Here is a 24,928-nt window from a genome sequence, read left to right as displayed (position 1 = left end):
CTGGTTTTAAAGTTGGCAGGGTCAGAGGTCACCATTTAGAGAGCAGTGTCAAAGGTTAGAGGTGTGTGCAACTAGAAACGTCCTAAAAACTACACACGTAGTGCTCATGCGTGTACACGTGTGTGTACATGCATGAGCATGCAAGCACATTAAAAGCCCTGGGACGAGTTAGTTTGAAGGCGGTGCAGTGCAGCCCTTATATAAGACTGAAGAGGAGCAACTCACACTGAGCAGAGAGTTTCCAATTGTTTGGAAAAGACACTGTAGACCTGCACACCCCTCTGTGTGTGTCTGTGTGTGAAGTAGCTGCTGTGGTCAGAGAATGGAGTCTACACAAGAACAAAGTGGTTTGTTACGGCATGGTTTTTATTTCTCTTTGGTGTGTGTGCAGACGTTGTTTGTGTTAGCTTGTGTGTGAAACACGTCTGTATGAGACTGAAGGTTTGCAGTGTTGTTCAGAGTTTGATGTGTAACTCTTCTTCTTCAGGACAGTAGACTCATGACTGGATCCCTGAAGACGAGCAGTAACTCTGAGTTTATCCAGTTTTATGAGTTGAAGTTCTGCTGCTGTTGACTTCAGGACAGTTTTGAAGTGTTGGCAGGAGAAGAAGAAGAACAGAGCTCTTACTGACTCTTCAACTCTCTCTCTTCTGATGACCAGAATGTGTAAACCTGAATTTCTTGCAGTGTCACATTTGTCAGCAGACAGATACTGTCTGTAGCTGCAATGTCAGCCCTGTGGCTCTGTTTGGAGTGAGAGGAACACTGCTACATATTTTTGGAGGCATCAGAGGCAGAGGATGATGTAACACTGTTAACTCTGTGTTAGAGAGAATTACAAACTTCAGTGGGGTTTCTTTTGCTGTTTTGCTGTAGATTATTCATCTGGCCATGTACAACATGTGTCTGGTAGTTGTAGTATTTATGGTGCTGGTCAACCAGGTTATAATAGTGGAATTCTAGTCAACCCTAAACTCTGATTCCCGCCTTGACCAGGCTGTGTAACAGGGTTTCCTGACCTGCATGACGTGTTCTGCGTTTTTATTCTAAGAGCTCTGGTATCTCCTGTGGTTCTCTCTCCTGCAGTGTGATCTCTGCCTGTCAGCTGTTTTCACATATGGTCACCAACACTGTAGTTTTCATGTCCTGCAGGAAGCTGTAGCAACAGTTTACTTCAGGAGTTCGTTGTTGTAAAAGAAGAAATTACCTTCTACTTTATTTTATTTCTCACTGAAATACTTATATTATTATATAACTCAAAGCTGTATTTTTCTGCATTTTGCTGTTTCTGTATAAATTTTAATCGAGCATGTCGGACAGAATTATTTTTAAACTGTGTCTGAACTGGTAGTTTTTCAGACTGTCTGATCCTCAGAGATCTGGCTCCTTGTGTTCAGGGTTATTTTGAGTAACTTTCTTCATCTGGATTAAGATATAAAAAGTTTTGTCAGATTTTTTTTAATGTGTCATGTGATTCTCAGTCTGTCAGATCAACTTTATTTCACAGGTGAAAAAAAAAAAACTTGATAATAAAACAGTAAACAAGAAACCAGCATTTTTTTTCTTGGTCAGATCAGTTCAGTCACAGCTCAGAACAGCATCATGACTGTCAGACACTCTGAGCATGAATCACATTCACTAATGAAGCTACATTATGAAGCAGGCTGCTGAACAGATGTAGGTCAGGACTGTAGCTCATTTCATTCCTGCTCTGACTCAGTGAAACAACGTAGAAGTCGCGCTTTGGGTGAAGTGCCCCTTTAATTTTTTGTTCTACTGTGATTATAAATCAAATCCTTCACCCCTGTTTGAATTGCCAAGACAAATAAATAACTGAACAACAAACAAAGTGTCATACAGATAACTTGATTTAACAGAGAGGGATGGTAAAAATCATCACTCTCGTTTAGTAATTTCGCACTTTTTTCCCAAATCTGGGGCCTTTATTAAAAAAAAAAAAAAAAAAAAAGGTATGCAGTAGAAACTTTGTCTGTCTTCCATCCTACAAAGTTTGGTGACTTTAGGAACAATACTTGTCAAACATGGCTTCAATGTGGCAATAAAATGAAATGATATCAAGAGCTGAAAAAGTAAGACAACATAAGATTTGAAAATACATTTTTACAGGCCTTTACAGGTTTTGGAACCCAAACATTATACAGACCAAATCTGAGGCTATGTCCACACTAGAACGTTTTCATTTTTAAACGCATCTGTTTTGCTATGTTTTCACCTCCAGTCCATACTACTTTGGGGTTTTTAACCCTGAAAATGGAGAGTTTCAGCCCCATTTTATTTTGAAAACCCCGGGGCTGCGTTGGAGTCAGGATGGAAAAAAACGGACACCTTTGGAAACAATGACATAGACACACCGGGTCGCTCCCTGATTGGTTCTTATCAGCCTCGACCACCAGAAATGAAAACATGAATTACAAGTATCACTTGTCTCTGCTAGTTCAATTAAATCCTTCATGTTAACGCTACAACTGCCCTTTCTTTCCCCGTTCATAATATTTGCTGCAACTAATCAGCTGAGCACACCTGAGAGTAGACAATCTACTCCCTGTTTACATCAGCTCATGCATGCCCAGTGTCCGTGAATGGTCAGACGTTTTCAGGTGTGTTAGTATGGAGGCACGTCGTCTCTGATGCGGAGCTAAAACGTTATAAAAGCAAGACGTAGTAGTGTGACTGTAGCCTGATACACAGCTGCAGAAACCTCATTTGATTCTGAGTCTATGAAGTCAATGTCATTTTTATGATTTTTATCAACACTGAGAAATAATATTTGGAGCTGCAGCAAAAAAAAAAAAAAAAAAGCAAACTCAAACTGTAAATATGGAAATCACAAACATTCCTCATATTTTCTTGATTTATTATTATTATTATTATTATTATTATTATTATTATTATTATTATTATTATTATTATTAAAACTAATAGACTAATTAATTAATTAGTCTTAATGTTCTATACAATGACAGTGACACTGCCCTTGATACTGATGGTGCAGCCCAGACAACAGATACATCCCGTTATTTTTGATGCAATAGGAAAAATCATTGTAGTAAGTGAGAATATTCCAAGTGTTTACTTCCTGCAGTCTGTAGCAGCTTCAGTGTTTGGCTCAACTTCACGCAGTTCCTGTGACACAGAGACACAAACAGATCTGATCAGTGTATCTCTGTCATCTTTCCCCAGCATTACCCAGATCCTTTTGCAGAGTTTATCTTTCCTCCTCACCGTCCTCCTGCTCATATGCTCCAGCCTCACTGTCTGAGGCCTGAGACCTGGCATGAACCCTGGTGTGAGGAGCAGCAGATACAATCTGAAGGTTGAACCGTGTTTTTCTCGAACGCGCTGCTCATAAAATATAGAAAACATATTTTTATAATACACCAGATCAGGCTGTGGAAAGGGGCGGGGCTTTAAAGCAGGCTGGCAGAGATGTTGATGTCTCAGCTCCCCTCTCTCTCTCTCTGTGCTCTGTGTTAGGGCCAGCTGCTCTAACAGCATTATAAATAGCTGTGTTTGACCTCCGGAGCCATAACAGCTCAGATAAAAAAGTGACAGTGGGAGGATGATGGACAGATGAGCAGGAGGAGGAGAACCAGTGGTTAGAGAGTGAGGAGAGGGACAGACAAAGACACAGAGGAAGTGAGACGAGGAGACAGTGCTGCTGCATGCTGCTGTCTTTGTGGCCGGTTCACTCATTGTTTAGTCTGCAGGCCAAAGCCAGGCCAAAGCCGGCAGGGATGGACGATCCAGCGACCCTGGTGGAGTCTTCCACCCCCACTGTCGTCACAGCGATCCCCACGGCCGTTGCCGGGGAAACTCAAGGTGAGGAAAGTGTCTGTTCCAGGGCTGCGGACCAGAGAGCAGAGAAGGACGAAGCAGTGTGGGGGGGGGTCATTGTGTGGGAGCGTTGTCGGGTTTCAGGGCGGAGGACTGAGCTTGTGGATCAGGCTGATCTCTTACTGATCTCAGAACAGCTCCAGTGTTTTTGTCCTGGAGAAATGATCTCAACCTTGTTTGTGTGTTCATTTTGTGGGAGTTCTGTCAGTTGTGCATTTTCACACATTATGCAACAATACAGTATTTTACTGATAATATGCAACAAGTTGGCGTTTTTTTAAAGGATTCTTGGAGCTTGGTAACAATGTCATCTCAGTATTTTAACTTGGATTAGTACCTGTTGCAGGTCTAAGTGTGTTTGACCCGGGTCACTTTCAGATGAATCCTGAACAGGGTTAATGCATCATGTCATTCTCCTCTGGCTCCAGGATTTGTGCTAAAGGAGACCAAACTCTGAACCAACTAACCTCTGCAGTAGAAACTGAAACAAAGCTGATATTGATATTCTCAGCTGACTCTTGGTCTGATAACAAACAAAAAGACTCTAATCAAACTCTCATCAAATCAGGGTATCAACAGATTTGATCAGGCTCGTGCTCAGTGTACACTGAGACTGTATTTCTGTATAGAAATACAGTCTGTGTGAGTACTTTGAACTGTGTTCTTTGAGTGTGTCTGAGATTTGACCTCGCACCATGTAGCGGACTTCAACACCTGTTCATTCTCTCTGCCGCTATTTTCTCCCATCGTACATTGTGGGATGTCATCGACACCCCCGGAATAGCATCTTGAATGTGTTTTGCCCGGAGCCAGTTCTGAGGGATCAGAGCAGAGACAACTGATGACACACAACTCCTCACTGATTTACCCAGAAATATACAAATATAACTCATACCCATACATAACCTCATAGCATCTTATCGCTCCTGTGCAGTTTGTATCAGGTCTGTCCACCTCACTCTCAGCTGGTTCTTGACTCCTGGTGGGAGAATGGATCTAAAATTAAGGTGGGAGTGAGGGGGTGATAATGTGATGGAGCAGATAGAAACCAGCTGCAGCAGATGATTCTGTCACTGGGAAACCATAACAACCCAGAATGATGCATGGACTCTTCCAGCTCTGGGTTTCACTGTAACAGCTCTACATCTGGCCGCTAACCCAACTAGCATGGTTTGGTTAAAAGACAACAGTTTCATTAGAAACTGTGTGAATGGAAGTGGTGAGAGCAGAGTTGATGATCTTCTGATCGTGTAGCGTATTTACCTCTGTCTAAAGGGTTTGGGTGGCTTCAATACTGCAATCCTACTGTGAGAGTTTCAGAGAGCAAAGATGAGCTGGGACAGTGTCAGAAATGTAGGACGACCATCTCATGTTGTGACCTTTGTCTACTAACCAACCAACCAATAGGAATGCGACAAGCCCTCTTTGTCAAGACACTGCTGGTCTTAAAACATCACAATGGTCATCACATTTACAACATGGGAGATGCGACAATGCACGATCATCAACGTACGTTTGTGGAGTAAAAAACAAAAAAATTGGCATCTCAACTTGGCCTCTCTTCTCGAGCCATGACAAGGTCCATGTTCTTCTCCTCCTTGCGAGAGCTCCATTCTCACTTGCCTTCATCATTTACAGTTGTTTACCCCTATAGTGCTGCACACTGGTGGCTGATAGGTCGCACTGGGAAGCTGATAGGTTTTAATAGCAGTTTGACAGGAAGCCAAAGTCCAAACACTGGCAGCACTGCAGGTTATGTAACGTTTACACTCATGCACAGGATACACAGTGTGTTTAGTGCCGATGCAGAGACTGGTTTCATTTGTGTGAACAGCATGACTTGATATTAGTGTAAAGAGGAATGTCTTCAGAGAAACATGTCAAACCAACACGTGACCCTGACACCCTGTACTGTTGATGTGTTGCAGATGGAACTAAAGCCCAATCGGCCAATAAGAATGGGAAGAAGTTGGACTCCGGGTCCAGCAGCAGCTTCTTCACCTGGTTCATCGTCCTGGCCCTGCTGGGTGTGTGGACCTCCGTAGCCGTGGTCTACTTCGACCTGGTTGACTATCAGGGAGTCCTTGGTGAGTACACACACATCTGTTTGGTTTAAACAGCAGCTGAATGTGTTCTTCCTCCTATAGTATCCTCTACCTCGTGCACCTGTCTGACAGGTGTGGCAGCAACTAGTTTGGATTCTGTCATCTTCATGCTCATATATCAACAGCACCTGTCACCGCCCCTAAAGCAAACTCCAGCCCTGAATAAGAACCAGTCTAACTGTGAAGTCCCCCACTTTCACATCAGCAGGCATGACTAACCTGACCGGAATCTTCCTCAGTCCTTTATTCCAGTGTCTGATCAACACTCAGTTTAAACCAGATACTGAAGGAAACAGGCTGCAGCATGGAAACATTAAAGCTTGTGTGATTGTAAATTTGAGCTTTTTTTTTTTTTTTAGCAGCACAATAAATCTATTTATTATTTCTGTACTAAGTGCGGGTCAGCGATTGTATATAAAGATGGATGACGTGACTCCTCCTCCTACTGCAGTGTTTCCTCTACCGTTGCTTAACCCACACAACTTATCACAGCAAATAACCAATTAAAACCAAACTTGTCAGAAAAGTGGTGCATGTCCCATCTGCTAACATGGAGGGGGCGGGGTTTATGACCTGTCCTGCAGTCAGCCAGCTGGGGGGAGAGAAGATGTCTTGGCTTCATGTCATCCATCTTTACACACAGTCATTGGTTCAGTCTCATGCAGTTACTGGACCACATGCACTACCTGTGACCAGCTGCGACTTCCTGTCAGCTGCACGTCTGTGTCACTAATCTGCATCCCTGATGATTGGCGCTGATCGCTCTGTGTACCTGTGATGAATGTATGAATTATGAACCTGTTTTGTTTTATCTCTTACTCGTGCTGTTTCTCCAACATGTATGTTTTGTGTTTTGCATGCAGACAAGGCTAAGGGCTTACAAATTAACCTGTCTGAGGCCTTGCAAGGTAAAAATCAGATGCATCTTTCTCTTGTTGTCAGGTGTTATTATTATTGTGTGTTTAAGACTTTTCCCCTGACTCCCTCACACACTGTTCTCAGAGACCTGAGTCTAAATGAGTTAAGGCTCCAGATTTGAAGCTAACTGCTGCTGACAGTAGAAGATGCTACACACAGACCTTCTTTGTTTTCTGCTGCTTTAATTGTGTTAGAGAAAAAATAAGAGAACACAAAATGTATACACACTTTAAAAATCTTTGAAAAATATTTACATTTGTGTTGAAATAGTAAATTATGGAAAATTATGTCCATTTATTCTATTTATAGTGACTTAAATTTTAAATTTGCAAAACGAACAGAAAACTAAACAGAAGTCAACATGTCAATGTCTGTCAAGTTTATTTGACTCTTGTGTATTGCATTAAATGAAATGTAATAAATAAGATATAATGAATAAGAGATTATCATCTTCATCATAGGTAGAGAATAATCTGAACTCTTTCTGGTCTCAGCTGGTTCAGATCTCAGGTCTCTGCTGAATGACTGGTCTAACTCCTGTCCTACCCCTCACTGTGGCTGGTAGACGGGGTCCCAGTGACCCAGTTCAGACCACCATCCTAAACCTACAACACAAAGTAGAGTTCATCACAATCACAATAACACTAGCAGCCACCCTTAGGTGCAACTCTCACTGAAACAAATCGGCATCAAGCTCCTTATTTAACTCTGACTCTGCCACTTCCTGTTTATCCATCTCGTCCTGTTGTTTCCCCATGATCCTCCATGTTTAAAGAAATTCACCAGGCTATTGGCTGACTGTGATTTTACCCAGTTTAACTGGGAAAGTTCAGCCAAAATCACAAAGAGCCACAATGTGAAAGGTCACAGCCGGTGTCCCACAGGCTCGGTGTATTTCTTTAAGGGATGGGTTCACATTTTCTTTAGGTCTGTGTTGAAACGCATCATAATGCCCACATGTACAGTCAAACAGTTTTCAGGTGCTGTGGTCATTCCTCCTGTTCACACCGACACAAATACAATGTCATGTTATGTGGCTCTGAATAAAAATGGATCCTGGTGTGTGTGTGTGTGTGTGTGTGTGTGTGTGTATAAAAAAAAAATATTAATAATATTCGGATTACATTTTGGATATCGCCCAAGCCTGTTGATGATGATAATAATAATGAATGATGCCAACACTGGAGCTGCATTTAAAGGGACGAACATGAGGGAGGACTACAGTCACAAAAGTTTTAATGTACATATGGACATAGATTGAGAAACTTGAGTCTCATCATTTGGTGTGTGTCTGTGTTGAATGATGCATGTAAATGTATAAATGCTATAAATGTTGTGTTTTCATGTGAGAATGAAGTATAAGCGCTCCGTGTGTCTGTCACTGCTGCAGGTAAACTGGTGGCATACGATACAGATGGCGACGGTGATTTTGATGTCGAGGATGCTAAAGTCCTGCTAGGCAAGTTAATTCATCTATGATTTACTAATGTTCCTGTCAGTGTCCTGCAGACATGACGACAACTGATGTGACTCCACTGACAAACGATCCCCACTGCGTCATTAGTGAACTGCTGTCCCACAGTCGTCATCTCTGGAGGCCACTGATCATGTGTGTTTTATGTTTGTTGATCACAATAAGTGGCATGTGGGTTTTCTTTTGCATGGCTGACAGTCATATCGCTGATTGTTACCATAGAGACTATCATCAGTGGCACAGCTAAAAAGCTGGACTCCTCAAACACTGAGGACAGTTCTTCTCGAAGGTTCAGTGTCTCTTTAAAAAACGTAATACTCTTTAGATGTGGGGCCATTTAATCAGTGTGAAGCTTCAGTCTCAGGTAGGTGCTCTGTGTCAGGGCTGTAACCGCCATTAAAGATGGAATCAACGCTGGTCCTCAGGATCACAGGTTGCTGAATGAACCTTTGACCTAAGGGGAACAGACCCTTTTCCAGCTGCACCATTGCGTTGATTTCCTGTGGAAGTTTTCTTCTTCTCTGTCGGTCTGACATCAGGTCTCTGTCATTGCGATATACTTTTTGGAGCATCTCTCCTGTGCGCGACCAGGGGCAGGGGGCAGCAACCTGTGCTCCTCCTCCTGCGACATCACAACCTTAAAACATACTGATAATTTAAAATGGAGAGAACTATTGATTGTTTTGTTTTTCGCCAACAAAAATGCACGTGTCTCCCGGCCCTGATAGGCCCAGCCCAGACCCTAAATCATTGTCGGAGGTAACCGCTCCACCACCTCTCCTTGGTGAGATGCCAAATCCTGACCCAGCATCTTTAGCAGAGGTGGCCTCACCAAAGAAAAATCTCCTGTCTGACTTCCACGGCACAGATATGATCAAATATGACTGCATTTATTGCAATGAGAAGTGAACAGTGTTTCTGCTCTCGGAGCATCGTTCCAAATTGAAACATTAAAAAACGTGTACAGAGAAGCTGCCCCTCCCCAGCAGCGTTTCAGAGCTGGGCAGCAAAGGAAACGCCAGAATAAAAATGTTAGTGGCACCAGTGCAACTAGTGTAAAACGCTGTCAGCTCCATGTGACGTCTGCTGAATGTTGCCTGGTTTTGTGAAGGAGCAGCTTTTACTTCTTTTCTTCTTTCGATCATATTTATGTAACCAAACAAACTGAACATCGTCCACTGGTGTTGGACCACAGCTGTATCCAAACTGCTGAATTAAAACAGTCCAGATCTTGGCCGTGGTGTGATGAGGTCTGTGCAGCACCTCACAGACCTGAACATTAAAATACCCATTAAACCTGTGGCCTTCCTCTGGCTCTAAAACCAGACAGGCCCAAGTTAAAGCTAAAGTTTGTTCATGTTTTTACATGGAGGCCAGTCCGGATCAAAAGGACCTGTTTGTTCCCAGCTCGGTCTTTGGATGGCTCCTCCTGTATGTGATCCAGGAAAAGCTGCTGTGTTTCAGTGTTTAGGAAAAGCAGATGTCAGTGCACACAGTAAATCTTTGCTCCAGTGTTTTTTCACTGCACTCGCAGTAATTTTGTCTAACTCTTGACAGCTGAATTCATCATCCTTCAGAGAGGTGCTTCTGTTTTTGCCCCTCCCACCCTCAGCCCTTCCATCATCCATGTCTCCGTACTTTACGTTAATTTACTCAAACCAGCTTTACTGACAAGCTGTTAGTTGAACTTTGCTGCCTGTTGTTATAGTGCATGCTCTCATTCATCCGCTGTTCTCCTCTTGCCGAGTATTTGTTCCTTGTGTCTGAGCCCACCTCTCTGTAGCTCTGTGTCTTTACTTTGTGTTGAACCAAAGAAGCTCAGGAAGATATGTAGAAGTAAATCTATCAAAGTGCTGTACAAGCTCTGTCATGTTCTGCACAGTGCAAAATAATACATCCTTGAAACATCTTCAACAGACCACTATACAAGAACAGTCTTACTTCCTGTCTGCTGGCAAACTGCAGCGTTGTCCTCCCTCCACCATGATAAATGAGCATTTATTGCTGTCACCACTCACACTCTGTACAGCGTAGGAAGGACACCCTCCCATGGCCTTTGTCCATTATGTAATAATTATGATAGTCATGACTCAAATTATTTGCCTGATGTATGACATCATACATCTTTTGATCTTGTAGTTTTATCTTTAAAACGTTCTTTTCCTGAGAGAGGAGATGTAAAACTACACTGAGATGGTTTTTGGTTCTTAAAACCACAAATATATCTTCTGATGGAGATCAACACTTCAGATACAACACAGGAAACGTGTGTATATATAAATATGGGAACTTTAAATAAAAACAGTTTTTCCTCTTTTCTCTATCCAACTCCTGTTTCTGTGATTGCAGGCTGTCTACACATGATGAGCAGTTTAAACTGAACTCTCTGGATTATGTCCACATTGCAGAGAGTTCAGGTCAATTCTGATTTGATGATTTATCAGCAACAAGTCTTAAATTCAGCCCTGTAGCCTGGTTCAGGCTCATCAGTGTCTGAAGGCTGAAGCTGAAGGTTACTGATCATGAGTAGACAGCCCAGCTCCAACTGCTTTTGATAGAGTCTGAGTAGATCCCTTGCTGCCTAATCTACACTTAAAACTTCTCTTACCTTCTCCTCTTGTTTCCTTCCCTCCCTCTTCTGTCTCCTCTGCCCTTAACCCTGTTTCATTTTTGCATTATATTGTTTTTTCTTCATGTGATTCCACCTTTCTTTCCTCCCACCTCTTTATTAGCTTTTTCCCCACTTCCTTTCCTCACTCCGTCCATGTCCCATATCCACACACCGTGCCTCCCTTCCATCCTCCCACGTCTCCCCTCTCCCTTCCCCCGCCTTTTTTTTTACATAGGCTTGACCAGTGAGGGCGATGGTCAGGGTGAATCCGAGGTTCTGGATTGGTTAGAAGAAGTGGAGGAGGGTGGCTCTGATTGGTTTAACGGTTTCGTCACTTTCCTGTATGGTCTGATAAATCCCCTGGAGCCCGTGGAGGAGGAGCAGGAGCTCGGTGCCTCAGGAGAGGTCGTGGAATTGCATGAGGAGGATGAGGAGGACGAGGATGAGAGGGGAGTCAGAAGAAGAGGAACCAAAGACTACGGGAATCAGGGGCAGAAGATCGTCATAGTCGGCCTCCATAATCAATAACCTCAGGCCAGCTGCAGCAGACGATGATCCTCTAATGCAGTCGTTTCCAACAGAACGGCCTCAGCATCCAAGCTACTATTTCAGGAAGGGAAAATACTGTCCTGCAGTATGTTCTCTCCTTCACTTTTGCAGGTTCTAGCAGCTTCACCCAGTCGGTGGCTCTGGTTGTGAATATCTCCAGTCTCGCCTCGTGCTGTGGGCCCCACCTATCCCAGGTCTCACCTCCTCTAATCCCCACATATTGTCAAACTCTGCGAACAAGCTTCACTCTTGGATCAGCAGAGTCTTGAAAGTGAAATCTCGTTGATGGAGTTTTCTATGATGTCATTTCCTCTGCTGTGACATGTGGACATGATACTCAGGAACTCTTTTATAAGTCCTCTCTTAAACCTTTTGTAGAACCTGTGACTGCATTATCCTCTGCACAAACATGTTGGCAGCTGCCAGCATCACTGAACAACACAGCATGCCATACAGACTGATCCAGAAACTCTCAGACTTTAAGCATGAATTTGTACTTTTTTTTTTTTTTTTTTTTTTTTTAAACCTCTGTCACGTTTAAGGGCCCCATTCTCACCTGGTAGTGACATGCAGTAAGTATCTGGGTACAGAAAAACATGTTGACGCACCTATAATGCATTGCAATTGGAATCCTGTCAAAAAATTCAGACTACATCTGGACATGGATTCGCTTGGATCTTAGTCACATTGTCAGTACAGTTCAGTCATATTCTTAAGAAAAATAAATCTGGCCTGCCTCTTCCTGATCTGTGCTCCGTGTCAAAAAGTTAAAGACAACTTCCTCAGCAAAGGAGAGATGAGAATGAGAGACTCTCACTGACTCTCAGTTTACCTTCTGAAAGGAAAAGTTTCACGTTTAGCTTGTCTGCTTTGTTACTGAAAGTTAGATAAGAGGATTGACATCACTGTCACGTCTTTATTTTTAGGTGCAAAAACCAAAGTGTAAAATTTGCCTGGACACTGGTCAGGAAACGGCTTGGCACGGCGCCCCTATAGAGCTGAGCTCTAAAGGTGCTGGTAGGTGTGGTTTGCCACCTTTGGCCAGGCTCCTGGATGATTCCCCCACTTCCAGCCTTTATGTTACACTCAGGTGCCAGGAGCTGGCAGCTTCATGATGGCATCAATCTAACATTTTACTCTTGGCAAGAAAGTGAATGAGCTTATTTCCCATAAAGTCAAACTATTCCTTAAATGACTGGATACACTGGAAATGGCTGTGGACACACTGCAGACACAAACTTAGTTTTGTTTGACAGTGTGTTGTGTGTCTGCAGATATGGATGTGTTTGCTTGTTTGGTGGCGAGTACAGTTGCTCGCTTGAGACGAGTATATGAGGACATCTGGAGCCTGGCGGTGATGCTAAATTATACTGTGTTCACAGGGGGTCGGTGTGATGTAAATTTCATTACCTGCCCATGTTCATTAGCTCCCATGCAGACTCTGCAGGTCTGTGTAAAGCTCATGATCACTGGTACTGAACATGCGGACTGCACAAGCCGATAAGTGTTCAGCCTGTGTTTCCAGACGATATTATAAACAGAACCACAAGTCCATGTCTGCTCCCTCTGACATGGGCCTCACCTTCCTCACTGTGGCAGTTCACTGTGTTGGACATGTCTGCCCTCTGAATTCACATTTTAAAACCTGATCACAGTATCAGGTAAAACCCTGGTTATTTATTTATGGGTTAGTTTTTACACACGTAACTAGAAAGCACATGAAGGAAATCTAAAAGTGTGCAGACTCATCTACATAAACCTGTAATGACTTGTATGAAAGCCACAACCAACCAAAGCCACCAATACATTTTCAATAAATGCAAAAAAAACTAAATAGAGTTACACTTGAATATCCAGATCCAGAGTGCATGTTAATCAGTAGAGATGTAGGGTCTTGACTTCATCTTTAAAAAGGCAGTGACGGTTCGTAGACTCTTATTTCATGAGCAGACATGAAGCCACGTGGTGCTTTCCGTCCCTCAGGATTTCAGAATTTACCTCTGTAATTGTTCCTGATCATTTTCCTTTAAACACCAGAAATAACAATAAAACACAAATGTCTCACACCTGCAGTAGTTGTCAGTCATGAGGCCTGAGACCAGTCTAATTAATCCTGGCTCTGCACAGGTAAAAGTGCTGAGGGCTGAGACAGGTGATGCACAGAGGAGGGTTTGTTTGGGTCGTCATGTTTGAATCTACCTATTGCTGCTAAAAGCTCAGACAGCTGAAACCAGCCACAGGTGTGTTTCCCTCTTGTTACAGAGGGTGTGTTGTGTGTCAGCAGGTTTGCAGTGAACTTAACGGCTGTTATGAATGCATGGATGGTGCCTATTTTGGAAACAGGCTCGTCCTGCTCTGGGTGGAGTAGCGCCAGGTTTGGTTTGTAAAAATAATGAAGCTACAAGATGCTGTTAAAGCACCAAAACTGACACCCAAGATTGAGGAGCTGCAGAACTCCAGGTAAACTTTAACTTTAGAGAGTAGTCAGTTTGACAATCACTCTGCCTGCGGTCACTGCTACACAGACTGAACGTGTCACTCACTCCCAGTCTCTCTACTGGCTTTGTTACGTTTGTTACCAGTTGCATTTGCAGCAACTTCAAGTATCTTTTTATCAGTTTCTGGCAGTAACTGGACTTTTTTCTTTGACTGTCTAAGCTAAGACTTTTCTACACTGACATGCTAACAGAAAATCAGATGCACTCCTTTTTGAAAGAATGTGGTCTCTGACTCGCTAGACATCTGGTTTTGTGGCTATTGTAAGACTGGGTTACTGGGACAGAGAAAATCATTCTCTCCTGCCTCAGGTTCCAGGTCATAGGTCAAGACAAGTGTTGTGCTTTTAAAAGGGAGAATGATTTTGTGTATTATTACTCTGCTGGCTTTGGCCTGTTGGTGTGAACCAACATGACGTGGTCATGTACTTGATGACTTCCAGTTTTGTGATTGTTGCAAAGCCATAGAGATGATTTTTCCCTTTTATACAAATGAATTTCTTTAGTCAACAAAACACACAACAGACGATGCAATCATCCTTTAATATGATGAGAAATTTTACTGTTATGTTGAAACCGTTGTGCAGCTTGCACTGTAACCCTGTGTGGTGTGTGTCCTGCTCAGCAGGTGTTGTGACAGTTGTGACATTATTTGTTTGCAGGCGTCGACTCTGCAGGGTCTTTGTTGTTCACTGCAAATGCAAATGTGTTACTTTACAATCAGGATCTAGTTCTCATTTAATTATCAGCATTAAGTACCACAGACCTTTTTCACAGCCGACATTTTAGCTTATCGTAGCAGGAAGAACTAATGAGGAATTAAAGGTGCATCCAGTCTAGGTAGATGTCCATGTGTTTTCTGATTATAAAGCAGGTCTAGGTTCTATATTAATACTGTGAAAGTATCAAAGACTCAGTCCACAGAGAAATGCACACAGCCTGTATTCAGAAACTGAGCCTTAAAACCAGCTGTCAGGACTTCTGGAACTTTGATGTCATAACAAAGTAGTCACCGCCCTCAGCCACGCCCACAGTTGAGGGATGATATCCACCGCCTGCAGTCAGAGTGCCCTGGCTGGCCTGGGGACACAAGCACTGTGCCGGTCCGCCTGGAATCTGACCAACTGTTTTGTATTGAAACAAGCTGACCGGTCCATCACCTGTGGCTGACCTGGCTGTGCATCAGAAGAGGAGCTCAGAGACCGACACTAAACAACCTGCTGTCACTATAGCGCCAGAGAGGAGATGTAAAACTACACTGAGATGTTTTTTGGTTCTTAAAACCACAAATATATCTTCTGATGGAGATCAACACTTCAGATACAACACAGGAAAAGTTAAAATATGGGACCTTTAAAAAGTGAGTGTGTTCCAGAGTCCAGGTGTTGTACCTGCTGTCTCACAGGGACAAGTCACAGATCTGAGCCATCGTTGGTGAAATTAATTTGACCTATGCTTCTGCTGCTATGAGAAATCAAAGCACGCTTCACAGCTGAACCTGAGTTTCATCTCTTGTTGGTGTGTAGTGGAGTTGTTCAGCAGTGTTGTTTCTGATACTGAACGTCCAGAGTTTATCTTCATGCTGTTTCTTTTGGACGTGATAACTGGCTCGTGTGACTGATGCTGGACGGTGGGAATGATGAACACTTGTGTAAATGCACTGATCGCTGTGTGTGAGAGTGTGAGTGAGAGCGTGAGACGGATATCCAGTGTTTTTAACCTGTGTCTTGTTCTTGTGTGACATCAGATGAAAAGCCTGGGGACACAGCCAGGGGAGGAGCTAAGAGAGGTATCGTCAGGCAGCTTAATGCATGAAGCTGTGCTGTATGTTACAGTGTGGGCTAATGGACGGAGCCTCAGCTACTCACAATGAGCTTGTGTTTATTTGATAAACTAAAACCCTCCAGATCCATTTTAATAAATGAAGTACTGAGTTATTAACCTGGTGTTAAATGGGTTGAGATTTTGAGAGTTTGGGCCTGATTGTTTGCCTGCGCTTGATCAGTAAAATCCATGTTAAACAGTGAAAGTAATTTTTAAGAGACTGGTGTGAATCCTGTTCTGTGATGTTTATACTATAATGTATGAGCGTTGTGGACAAAGTGTACACACAGCGAGGAGGAGGAGGTGAGAGGGGTAGGGCATGGACCTGGTCTTGCTGTGTAAGGTCATCCACAGACATGCACATGCCTGGTGTGTGTGAGCATGGTCTTCATCCCCAACGGTGTTGTTGATCATCTATCCCAGAAACCTCTTCGACCAAGGACGCAGGCAGGAAGCTTCGAGAAGCTCTGAAGCAGCAGCTGGCCATCATCCACGAACGTGTGGAGGCCAAGAAGCTCGCCAAGCTGGCTCTGGCTGAGGTCAGACAGCTCCTGGTCAAAGAGGAGGAGGAGAAGGAGCTGGAGCTGGGGAGGAAGGAGATAATGGGCAGAGTCAAGGAGCGAGTGGCTGCCAGGCTGAAGGAGGAGGAGGAGAAGATAGAGAAGGAAGAGATGGAGAAGGCTGTCGAGAAGCTACGGAAGGAAAAGGCAAAACAACTGGATGGGAAAAAGGGAGAGAGTGAGGAGGAGGAGGGAGAGGGGAAATCAAAGAAAGGAGAGAAAGAGGAGAAATCCAAGAAAGGAGGAGAGAGAGAGGAGAAGTCAGAGAAAAAGGTTGAGGGGGAGGGAAAGAAGGCACAGGAGGATAAGGGGAGAGGGAAAGAGTCTGCCAAAGAGAAGAGGAAGAAATCTGACAGAGGAAAGAAATGATGAGGTTCAGAGGAATGATTGATCCCACAGGAAGTCAGTGTCGGGCGGGGTCATGGTGGCACTGCCCAACCAAATTCAGAATCATGTTACTTATTCTACTCATTTTACTTAAGTTCATGATTTAGTTCATGATTTAAATCCAGTTTCAGATGTTTTTCTTGGTTATTTCTGCAACATCTGAGGAGTTTGGCTTCTACTGTCAAATTAAGGCACAAACAGATTTACAAAAATACGTTTAAGATGCATAATTTTGATAAATATAATCTTATTCTGGTTCTGTACCAGTACTCTGGGGTTTTATGGATATTATATGTGTATAGATCAGTGGTTACTGATCCGGTCTTAGTGCACACATCGGCTCATTTGTGGCTATTATTATTTTCTTACTCAGAAACAGAAAAGTCTGTCTTTCATTTTCTCAACAACCGCTCATCCAGTCGACTTCAGACTTGACGGGTGTGATGTAAGCAGCAACCACTGAGGCTGAAACATAAGCTAAATACTTAATTTATCCCCAGAGGGAAGTTAACAATTATTAGCTTATGCATGTATTTAGTTAAATTAGAATTGAGTGTTTGTCATGAAGCATCAACAGTGAAGAGCTAAAAGCTGCAGTTCCTCTAATGACCACCAGAAATAAACATGTTTACAGCCTGGGACAAAAACTGTTCTGGTCTCTAGAGCTAATTTCCTCCTTCATGACACCTGCACGGCTGTTTACATTTTACTAAGGACTAAAGTTATGGAGAATTAGAGCGTGGCCCCTTTGAGTGACAGGTGGGTGAGCGTATCTTTGCAACAAACAGGCATTCACCAAAGTTTCAGCTCCACACACGCCCGGCCTCTTTGCCAATTTGTGGATTAGCTGGGAGTTAGGGGCGGAGTCAGGCACTGCCAAGATGGTGACAGTAAGCAGCTCGCTTTGAACTTCAGAAACCTCTGGGTGTCGTCATGGAGGCTCCGCCCATCTTTATTTAGTCCATGGTGTGTTGTTGAGGAAGTGCAGTCGGCTGTGTTTTTTTTGGATGAGCAGTTGTCGAGACCTTAACCCTCAAATATTAATAATGATGTCACATAAACTGTGATCAGCTTTGTGAGTTTGTAAGTTGATCCCAGAAAAATAGTTCCTAGTTTAAGAAAATTAAAACAGCTGGTCATAGTGCAGCACTCGTCCAAAATGTGCCTGTCCATCGCCTGATGGGAGCAATTTTTTATTTATGGAGTGTTAGGGTCCTAACAACTGCTCATCAGTCATCACTGCGCTTCACTCAGGTCCTCATCAACACGCCGGCCAAGTCTGAACTTGATTGGATGAGAGGTTGTCGAGAAGTCGACTGACAGACCAACTGTAACAGCTACAACGAGACAAAAGTCATTTTGCAGCTACAGTTGCTTGAAGCATTTTGGTTAAGTTAATTTGTCATAATTACCTTCGGCCATGTTTTAGTTAGCTTGTTACATCTATGTCCATGCCTAGTCTCAAGGGGCCTAGGGCCCCGACAAACCAAGGTCATGCAGAGCGCAGACCCCAGCATAGTCAGTGTGCAGGAACAGAGCCGTGATGTCGTGGCAAGTCTCCCTTCTCTTTTCTTTGTCTGTCTTTCTTTTGATGAGGATGAGGGACAACTAAGATGATTGGGAACAATGGGAGAAATAGAGAAGAGGAAGATTAAAACTGCAGGCATCAGAAAAAAATCCTGCAGAGTAGTGTTGATATCAAATGTTTGTGATAGTGTTTAGATTTGACCAGACTGAAATGAATCAGGTGTCTGACTCATCAGTTTCTCCACTGTTAGAAACTGTGCGTCTGTCCAACGTCATCAAGGTGTATTTTTTTTTTTTGGCAAAATAAAGTTTCTGGATCTATTTGTGTCTCTTTTTATGTGAAGTGAAGTGTGTGTGTGTGTGTGCGCGCGTGTTTGCGTGCGTGCGTGCGTATGTGTCTTTCTTTTAGGAAGAAGAACAGAAATGAAGATCTTGTTTATGTTTTCAGACCAACAGCCATTGCCTTAGGATAAAACTCTGTTTACTTTTCGGCTCTATATTAATGACAATTCCCTTAAAATGATTTGTCCCATGTCTGTGCTGAAATGTGTGAAGTGTTTCTATCAGCTCAAGACGAACTACAACAAACACTATACTATACTATATCTTTATTATTTTTATGTGATTTTAGATTAAACTTGAGCCAGCAAAAGAAAACCCACACCTCCTTCACATGTGAAGAAATGTTTTTATGTGAATGATGTGTTATATATCACACACAACACATCACACAAAGTTTCTCTTACAAGTTGCTTTACAACACACACACACCCCCTCTCTTGAAGCTGTGTCACAAAGTGAGGAGCAGTCGAAATGTCCTCACTCTGTAAGGCCTCTAACTGGTCCTCACAAAGACAGAAGAACAAGTACACTCGTGCAGGATGTACACTACCTGTGCTGTGTCTGCGCTGCTCTCTTTGCCAACCACATGTGCATCATCTCATGTAGGACTGAAAGAGAAAGCCGTCGTTGTCACTTCCCCTAGCGAAGAAGCCGCTGCTCCAGTGGAGGCTGCTGACCCTGAACCCACTCCAGAGGGTAACACACATGTTCATTATACACACACTCACACACACACTTTTTCCCTCCAGTGTCATCATGGGAATGTGTTAGAGGTAGATAACCAGGTACACACAGGTGTAGTTTGGTGACACTGGTTTAATTGGTTTGGTTGATGGTGTTTATCAGCATTAACCAAATAATATCCAGAGAACCTCTCACTGACTTCAGATCAGAGGCTGTGTGTTCAATGTGAACTGACCTCGGGCCGGAAGGATCCAACTGTAGTGACAATTAAACTTCAGCTCATGTTCAATAATATTGAAAATCATGATATTTTTCATGATAGTGAGGAAATCTTTTATTTTTCCTCAGCTCTTCTTACTGAACTTTGTACCCCAGCATGTGACAAATAAAGCTTTGAACTGCTGTTTAGTGGCAGCATCACCTGAAACATAAAATACAATATAATAACAATAATAATAAATTATTGAAAAAACTATATTTGTATAGTACGGTGGCTCTGAGAGCTCAACACACTGCAGCTTAAGAAAACACAGGCAAACAGACAAAACACAATCAGAAAACATCAGTTTGACAAGTCGCAGTGTGTTGAGCCCTCAGGGGCACCATAGTATAGCACATTTCATACGAGAAATGCAGCGCCAATTGCATCAGTCCATCATTATCATTTTATATAACACCTGAAACATAAAAATCCAATAATAAAAAAGAACTGAAACATTAAACACAAAAATATTTTAAAAAACCCCTCCTGAGATAATATCTTTTATTGTGATGTTTGGGTTCGACTGTATCCAGATATAACATTATGACCTTGTGACAAATGTGCTCTTTATTTTGATAATGTCATGAAAAACTTTAAGAGACTTTGGCTGGGTCTCGCTTAACACCAACACATTTCCCAGTGTGTAATAATAAAGATGTTCACTGCAAATGTTTAATGATCATGTCACTTTACATGTAAATAAGAGATTTGATTCTTAATATTTTCTGCTGTATTTGTGTAGAAACAGTGAAACAAATGATTTCAAACTTTTATGATATATTAGAAAATGTTTCTAATATTTGTGCAGTTTTACAGGCTGGTGTCATTTTACTGTATTTTGGGTTCATGGCAGAGTTTGACATGTCATTGTAGAAAAGTCGTGTCATCATTACATTCATGGCTCAGCACCTATATTACAGTGTTATCAGTTACATTCATGTTCAATAAGTCAAAATGTGACAAGTTGACAAGTTATATGAGATATTGAAAATGTTAAAGCAGCAGTTTCATAGTTTATTCTGCTGCAGCTGAGCCAATGTGGAATATTCACATTTCCTTATAATAACTCAACCAAGTAACACTGAGAAGTTTCTCAAAGTTAAACTGCTTCTTTAAAAAAAGCATCTCAATCAGGAAGAAGATGAAGTTCTTTTTAAAGTTCTCTTGCATATTTTTCCATCTTCATCCTCATCCTCTCACCTCAGCTGTCATTGAGCCCGACCCTGAGCCTGTGGAGGAGGAGGTGGTTGAAGCTGCTGTAGCTGAGGACACTTCTGCTCCACCACAAGGTACATGAGTGTGAATCCTGTGTCCCTCAGGTCAGATTTGTCACATTTAAATGTGTAGATACATGACAGGAAGGAGAATCTACAACTCTCTGCTCCTCCTCTTAGAGCCTGAGCCTGAGGCCGCAGCTGAGCCTGAACCAGAACCTGAGGCTGAACCAGAACCAGAGCCTGAACCAGAGCCTGAACCAGAACCTGAGGCCGTGGAGACTCCTGAGGTTTGTACAGGCCACATGCACATGTTTACACCAATACACGTGTGAACCTGTTGGTGACATCTGGGTGGTGTTTTCCTTTTCAGGTGATTGAGGAAGATCCAGAGGTGCTGGAGGAGGAGCCTCCTGTTGAGGAGGAGGAAGAGGAGGAGGAGGAGGAGGCCCCTGCAGAGCAGGTACACAGTTTGCGTTTTGTTTCCTACACATTTTTCTGGCAGACTGAACTGTCTCCATCCTGGTGTGTGGAGGGTGTGGGAAAAGTCTCTTATCTTCTCTGCAGGATCAGAATAAGATTAATGAACATGTGCATTTAAACAAATCAAATACTAGTCAACAACATGATCCTGAATTCCTGGTCAGTCCACCTGTCACACCTGTGCCCCAGCAGGAGTCAGCACCACCTCATACTAATTAAAAAAAAAACAAAAAAACAGCAGATAGAAAACTTGCACCTCCTGCTGGTAGAGAGGGTGAAACCTGTGGTTCTTCTCTTTTTATAGCTGCTGTTTGATTTACCTGTGAACACTGTCTCTCACTGCTGACATATTTGTTCATATACAGTTTCACTTCAACTTTTGTAATGAACAAAACGTGGTACATTACTCATAACTGGCTCCAGTGTAGCTGCCAGTCAAACCAGTCAGACCATTAACATAGAAGAGGTGTAAACCAGACTGTTGACTGAGGAGGCAACGAACAGAGAATCAGTACAACCTGTAGCTTGAGCTAAATGTATTAAAACCTGCTTTTAATGAAAATATAACTTTTTATCACCTGTGGTTTCTTTGTTCAGGCTGTTCAGGTGGAGGAGGAGCCGGCAGCCAAAGAGGAGCCAGCAGCCGAGGAGGAGCCGGATGCTGAGGAGGTTGCCGAGGAGATGATGGCAGATGAGCCTGCAGCAGCTGAAGAGCCTGCTGAGGAGGTGGAGGAGGTGACAATAGAGCAGGCCGTGGGTGAGGAGGCTGTTGAAGAGGTCGTGGAGGAACTTGCCTCAGAACCAGAGGCTGCAGCGGAGGAAACTGAGGAGGAGGCAACTACAGAGGAGAGCGCTCCCACTGAAGAAGAGGAGGCCTCTCCTGCAGAGGAGGAGGCACCTACTGAAGAAGCTGTTGAGGAGGTCGCACAGGAAGAGGAAGCAGCACCTGCTGAAGAAGCTGTTGAGGAGGTAGCACAGGAAGAGGAAGCAGCACCTGCTGAAGAATCTGTTGAGGAGGTAGCACAGGAAGAGGAAGCAGCACCTGCTGAAGAAGCTGTAGAGAAGGAGGAGGAGGCAGCACCTGCTGAGGAGCCTGCTGAGGAGCCTGCTGAGGAGCCCATTGGAGAGGAGGAAGCTGCTGAAGAAACTGTGGAGGAGGTAGCAGATGAAGAGGAGGCAGCACCTTCAGAAGAAGCTGAGGAGGAGACAGCCGAGGAAGAGGAGGCAGCTCCTTCAGAAGAAGCTGAGGAGGAGACAGCCGAGGAAGAGGAGGCAGCTCCTTCAGAAGAGCCCGCTGCAGACGAGGAGGCGGCTCCTTCAGAAGAGCCCGCTGCGGTGGAGGAGGCGGTGGAGGAGGCAGTGGAGGAAGAAGCAGCAGAGACAGAGGCTGCTCCAGAGGAGGTGGAGGAGCAAACAGTCCCAGGTGAGAAGGACAGGTTGTAGGTGAGGAGAGGAGGTACAGTCCACAGAGGAGACACACACAGGATCTGGTTTTATAGGATGGTTTTATAGTGTCAGAGCTTCTGATTCTCTCACACAAACACATGACAACAGACCCGAGTCAGTCTGACCTCAGTCTGACCTCAGCCTGACCTCAGCAGCTCCAGGAGAAGCCCTGCAGCCTCAGTCTTCACCGTCTCTCTCTGTGCCTGGGTGTGATGAGAGCATGCTGGGGCTGGGCTCAGGGGCCAGTCTAACTGAGGCTCTTGGTATTAAATACAGCTTCCTTCCCTTCCTGTCTACCAAAGGATGAAGGAGCATCTTCAGAGGCTCCTTTTATGACACATGATGAAAACATTTAGTTCACACTGTTTTGTGTGACGGTGGCCCACATTTTCCCCCTGCTCCTCAGAGAATGAGCTGAAATGTCCTATAATTCATCTATAATCTATCTATAATTAATCTCCCTAGCTGTTAGCAAGCTGCACTGGAGCTGGTGTTTCTGTCTGTGAGTTCATCTCCAGATTTTCATGTCAGTGTTTTTTTTTCCACACAGAGACAGAGGAAGTAGCAGAGGAGGTAGAGGAGGCAGCAGAGGAAGGTAGGTATACACACACACACACACACACACACACACACACACACACACAATCTATAAACCAAACCAAACTTAAGGGGACAGGTGACTGTAGATTTGGTGGGTCAAAGGCTTTATGAGGCAATGTTATCAGATTTTGTATCTTACTGTGTGTGTGTGTGTGTGTGTGTGTGTGTGTGTGTGTGTGTGTGTGTGTGTGTGTGTGTGTGTGTTCGCAGCAGCAGCAGAGTTTGCTGAGACAGAGGATCAGATTCAGGATGAGCCCACAGGTAAATACTGTTTTCAGCCAGCATCATCCTGATAGTTGATGTGCACACGGTCGATCACAGTTAGCCACAGCAGCTAACTCTGAAAACACATCTGTCTCACATTTCATTTAACATGCATATAACCCTGAAAACACACACAGCTGCTGAATAAGAGTCAGTGTATCTGTGTTAAAGATCAGTGTAGCTGTGTTTAGAGTTTAAAAAATGAAAAACAAGAACAGTCAAACAAATTAATCTGTTCATTCATCTGTGTTGAATGGAAGAAGAGGATGGTGTGGACAACTTATTTATGAACTTGTTTGGTAAAGTGTGACCATATGGTAACAGTGCTGACCTCTGCTGGTCACTTCAGACAACACTATCAAAGAAGCGCCACAGTGTATGTCCACATATTCATGTTACATGTAAAGTAAATAGTAAATAAGTAAGTAAGTAAATAACACATCTCCCACTTTTGATCAAATATTTTTCATGTCTTAATGTAAAGAAACAAAGATCTCTCTCAATGATTTTCTCTGTTTGTATAATGTTACACTTTATTCTAGCCTTTTGGCTATTATTTTGAAATATTTACCTTTACTTCCATGGCACGTGACAACAAATGAAAACAAAAAAAGAATTTTTTAAAATCTGACAACAGAAACAGATCTGTTTCTGTGTCTGTTTCTCTGTCTGTGTTTTTAATGTGAAATAAGAAAACAAACTACCTGAATAGACAGGGACCATTAAAGCACAGTGAGGGTGATCACAGAGAGCAGGACAGAACCGGAAGGTTTTAACCCAGCTCCTGCTCTTATCTGGGATTAACAGGTTTTTGAAACCGGATGTAATCCATCAACGACACGAGGCCAGAACAGCTGTTAGCTGATGTCAGCTGTCACAGAACATTATCTTTGTCCTTGTTCCTAGAAAACCTGTCAAAGTCACATGATTTTCACCCTGAGAGGAGAAACCTTCTCTTGCTGCTGCTGCTGTGTCAGTAGAAGAGATGTTGATCCTGATCCTGGTTCTGATTCCTGACCTGTATCAGCTCAGACTGATCTGAAATCAGCTCTTATTAACCCTGTGTGGATGTGATATAATTGCTGACACTGTGACATGGCTCAGTTTAAACTCTGTAAAACGTGAACAGATACATGAATGATATAGAATCTCTGCTTATACAGTGATCAGCTGTTTATATGGATCCAAAACACCTGGGTCAGAATCAGTCCTTACAAATTCTGTTTAAATAATTATCTCACAGTGATGCAGTGGTCCACTGATAGGGTTCATTCTGGGTCTTTTACACTTAACAACATGTGGAAAAATTCTTGTTGTAGTCTAGTGCT

At 43.2% G+C, this 24,928-nt stretch overlaps 1 protein-coding gene across 8 annotated transcripts in view; it reads left to right on the top strand.

The window, feature by feature from the left end:
• The window catches only part of asph (aspartate beta-hydroxylase), a 33,117-nt gene that overhangs the window by 4,132 nt on the left and 4,057 nt on the right, over nt 1-24,928 (top strand). The window contains exons 1-12 of one of the 8 annotated variants that reach the window (XM_071491293.1): nt 3,573-3,840; nt 5,784-5,942; nt 6,824-6,868; nt 8,269-8,337; nt 19,254-19,343; nt 20,799-20,882; nt 20,988-21,097; nt 21,181-21,270; nt 21,888-22,586; nt 22,635-22,713; nt 23,287-23,331; nt 23,550-23,597. In XM_071491293.1, the coding sequence (XP_071347394.1) occupies nt 3,684-3,840; nt 5,784-5,942; nt 6,824-6,868; nt 8,269-8,337; nt 19,254-19,343; nt 20,799-20,882; nt 20,988-21,097; nt 21,181-21,270; nt 21,888-22,586; nt 22,635-22,713; nt 23,287-23,331; nt 23,550-23,597 (1,675 nt within the window). In that variant the 5' untranslated portion in view covers nt 3,573-3,683. Of the gene's footprint in view, nt 1-307; nt 348-3,572; nt 3,841-5,783; nt 5,943-6,823; nt 6,869-8,268; nt 8,338-19,253; nt 19,344-20,798; nt 20,883-20,987; nt 21,098-21,180; nt 21,271-21,887; nt 22,714-23,286; nt 23,332-23,546; nt 23,598-24,928 lie in introns of those variants that run through there. The other 7 variants (XM_071491292.1, XM_071491291.1, XM_071491295.1 and 4 more) reach the window with 7 other exon arrangements.

The sequence above is a fragment of the Trachinotus anak genome, unplaced genomic scaffold, assembly GCF_046630095.1.
Source record: "Trachinotus anak isolate AG129_WGS33_773 ecotype Australia unplaced genomic scaffold, CSIRO_AGI_Tana_v1 ptg000012l, whole genome shotgun sequence".
NCBI lineage: Eukaryota > Metazoa > Chordata > Actinopteri > Carangiformes > Carangidae > Trachinotus > Trachinotus anak.
Note: the sequence above shows the minus strand (reverse complement) of the source record. Positions and strands in the feature narration are given on the sequence as shown.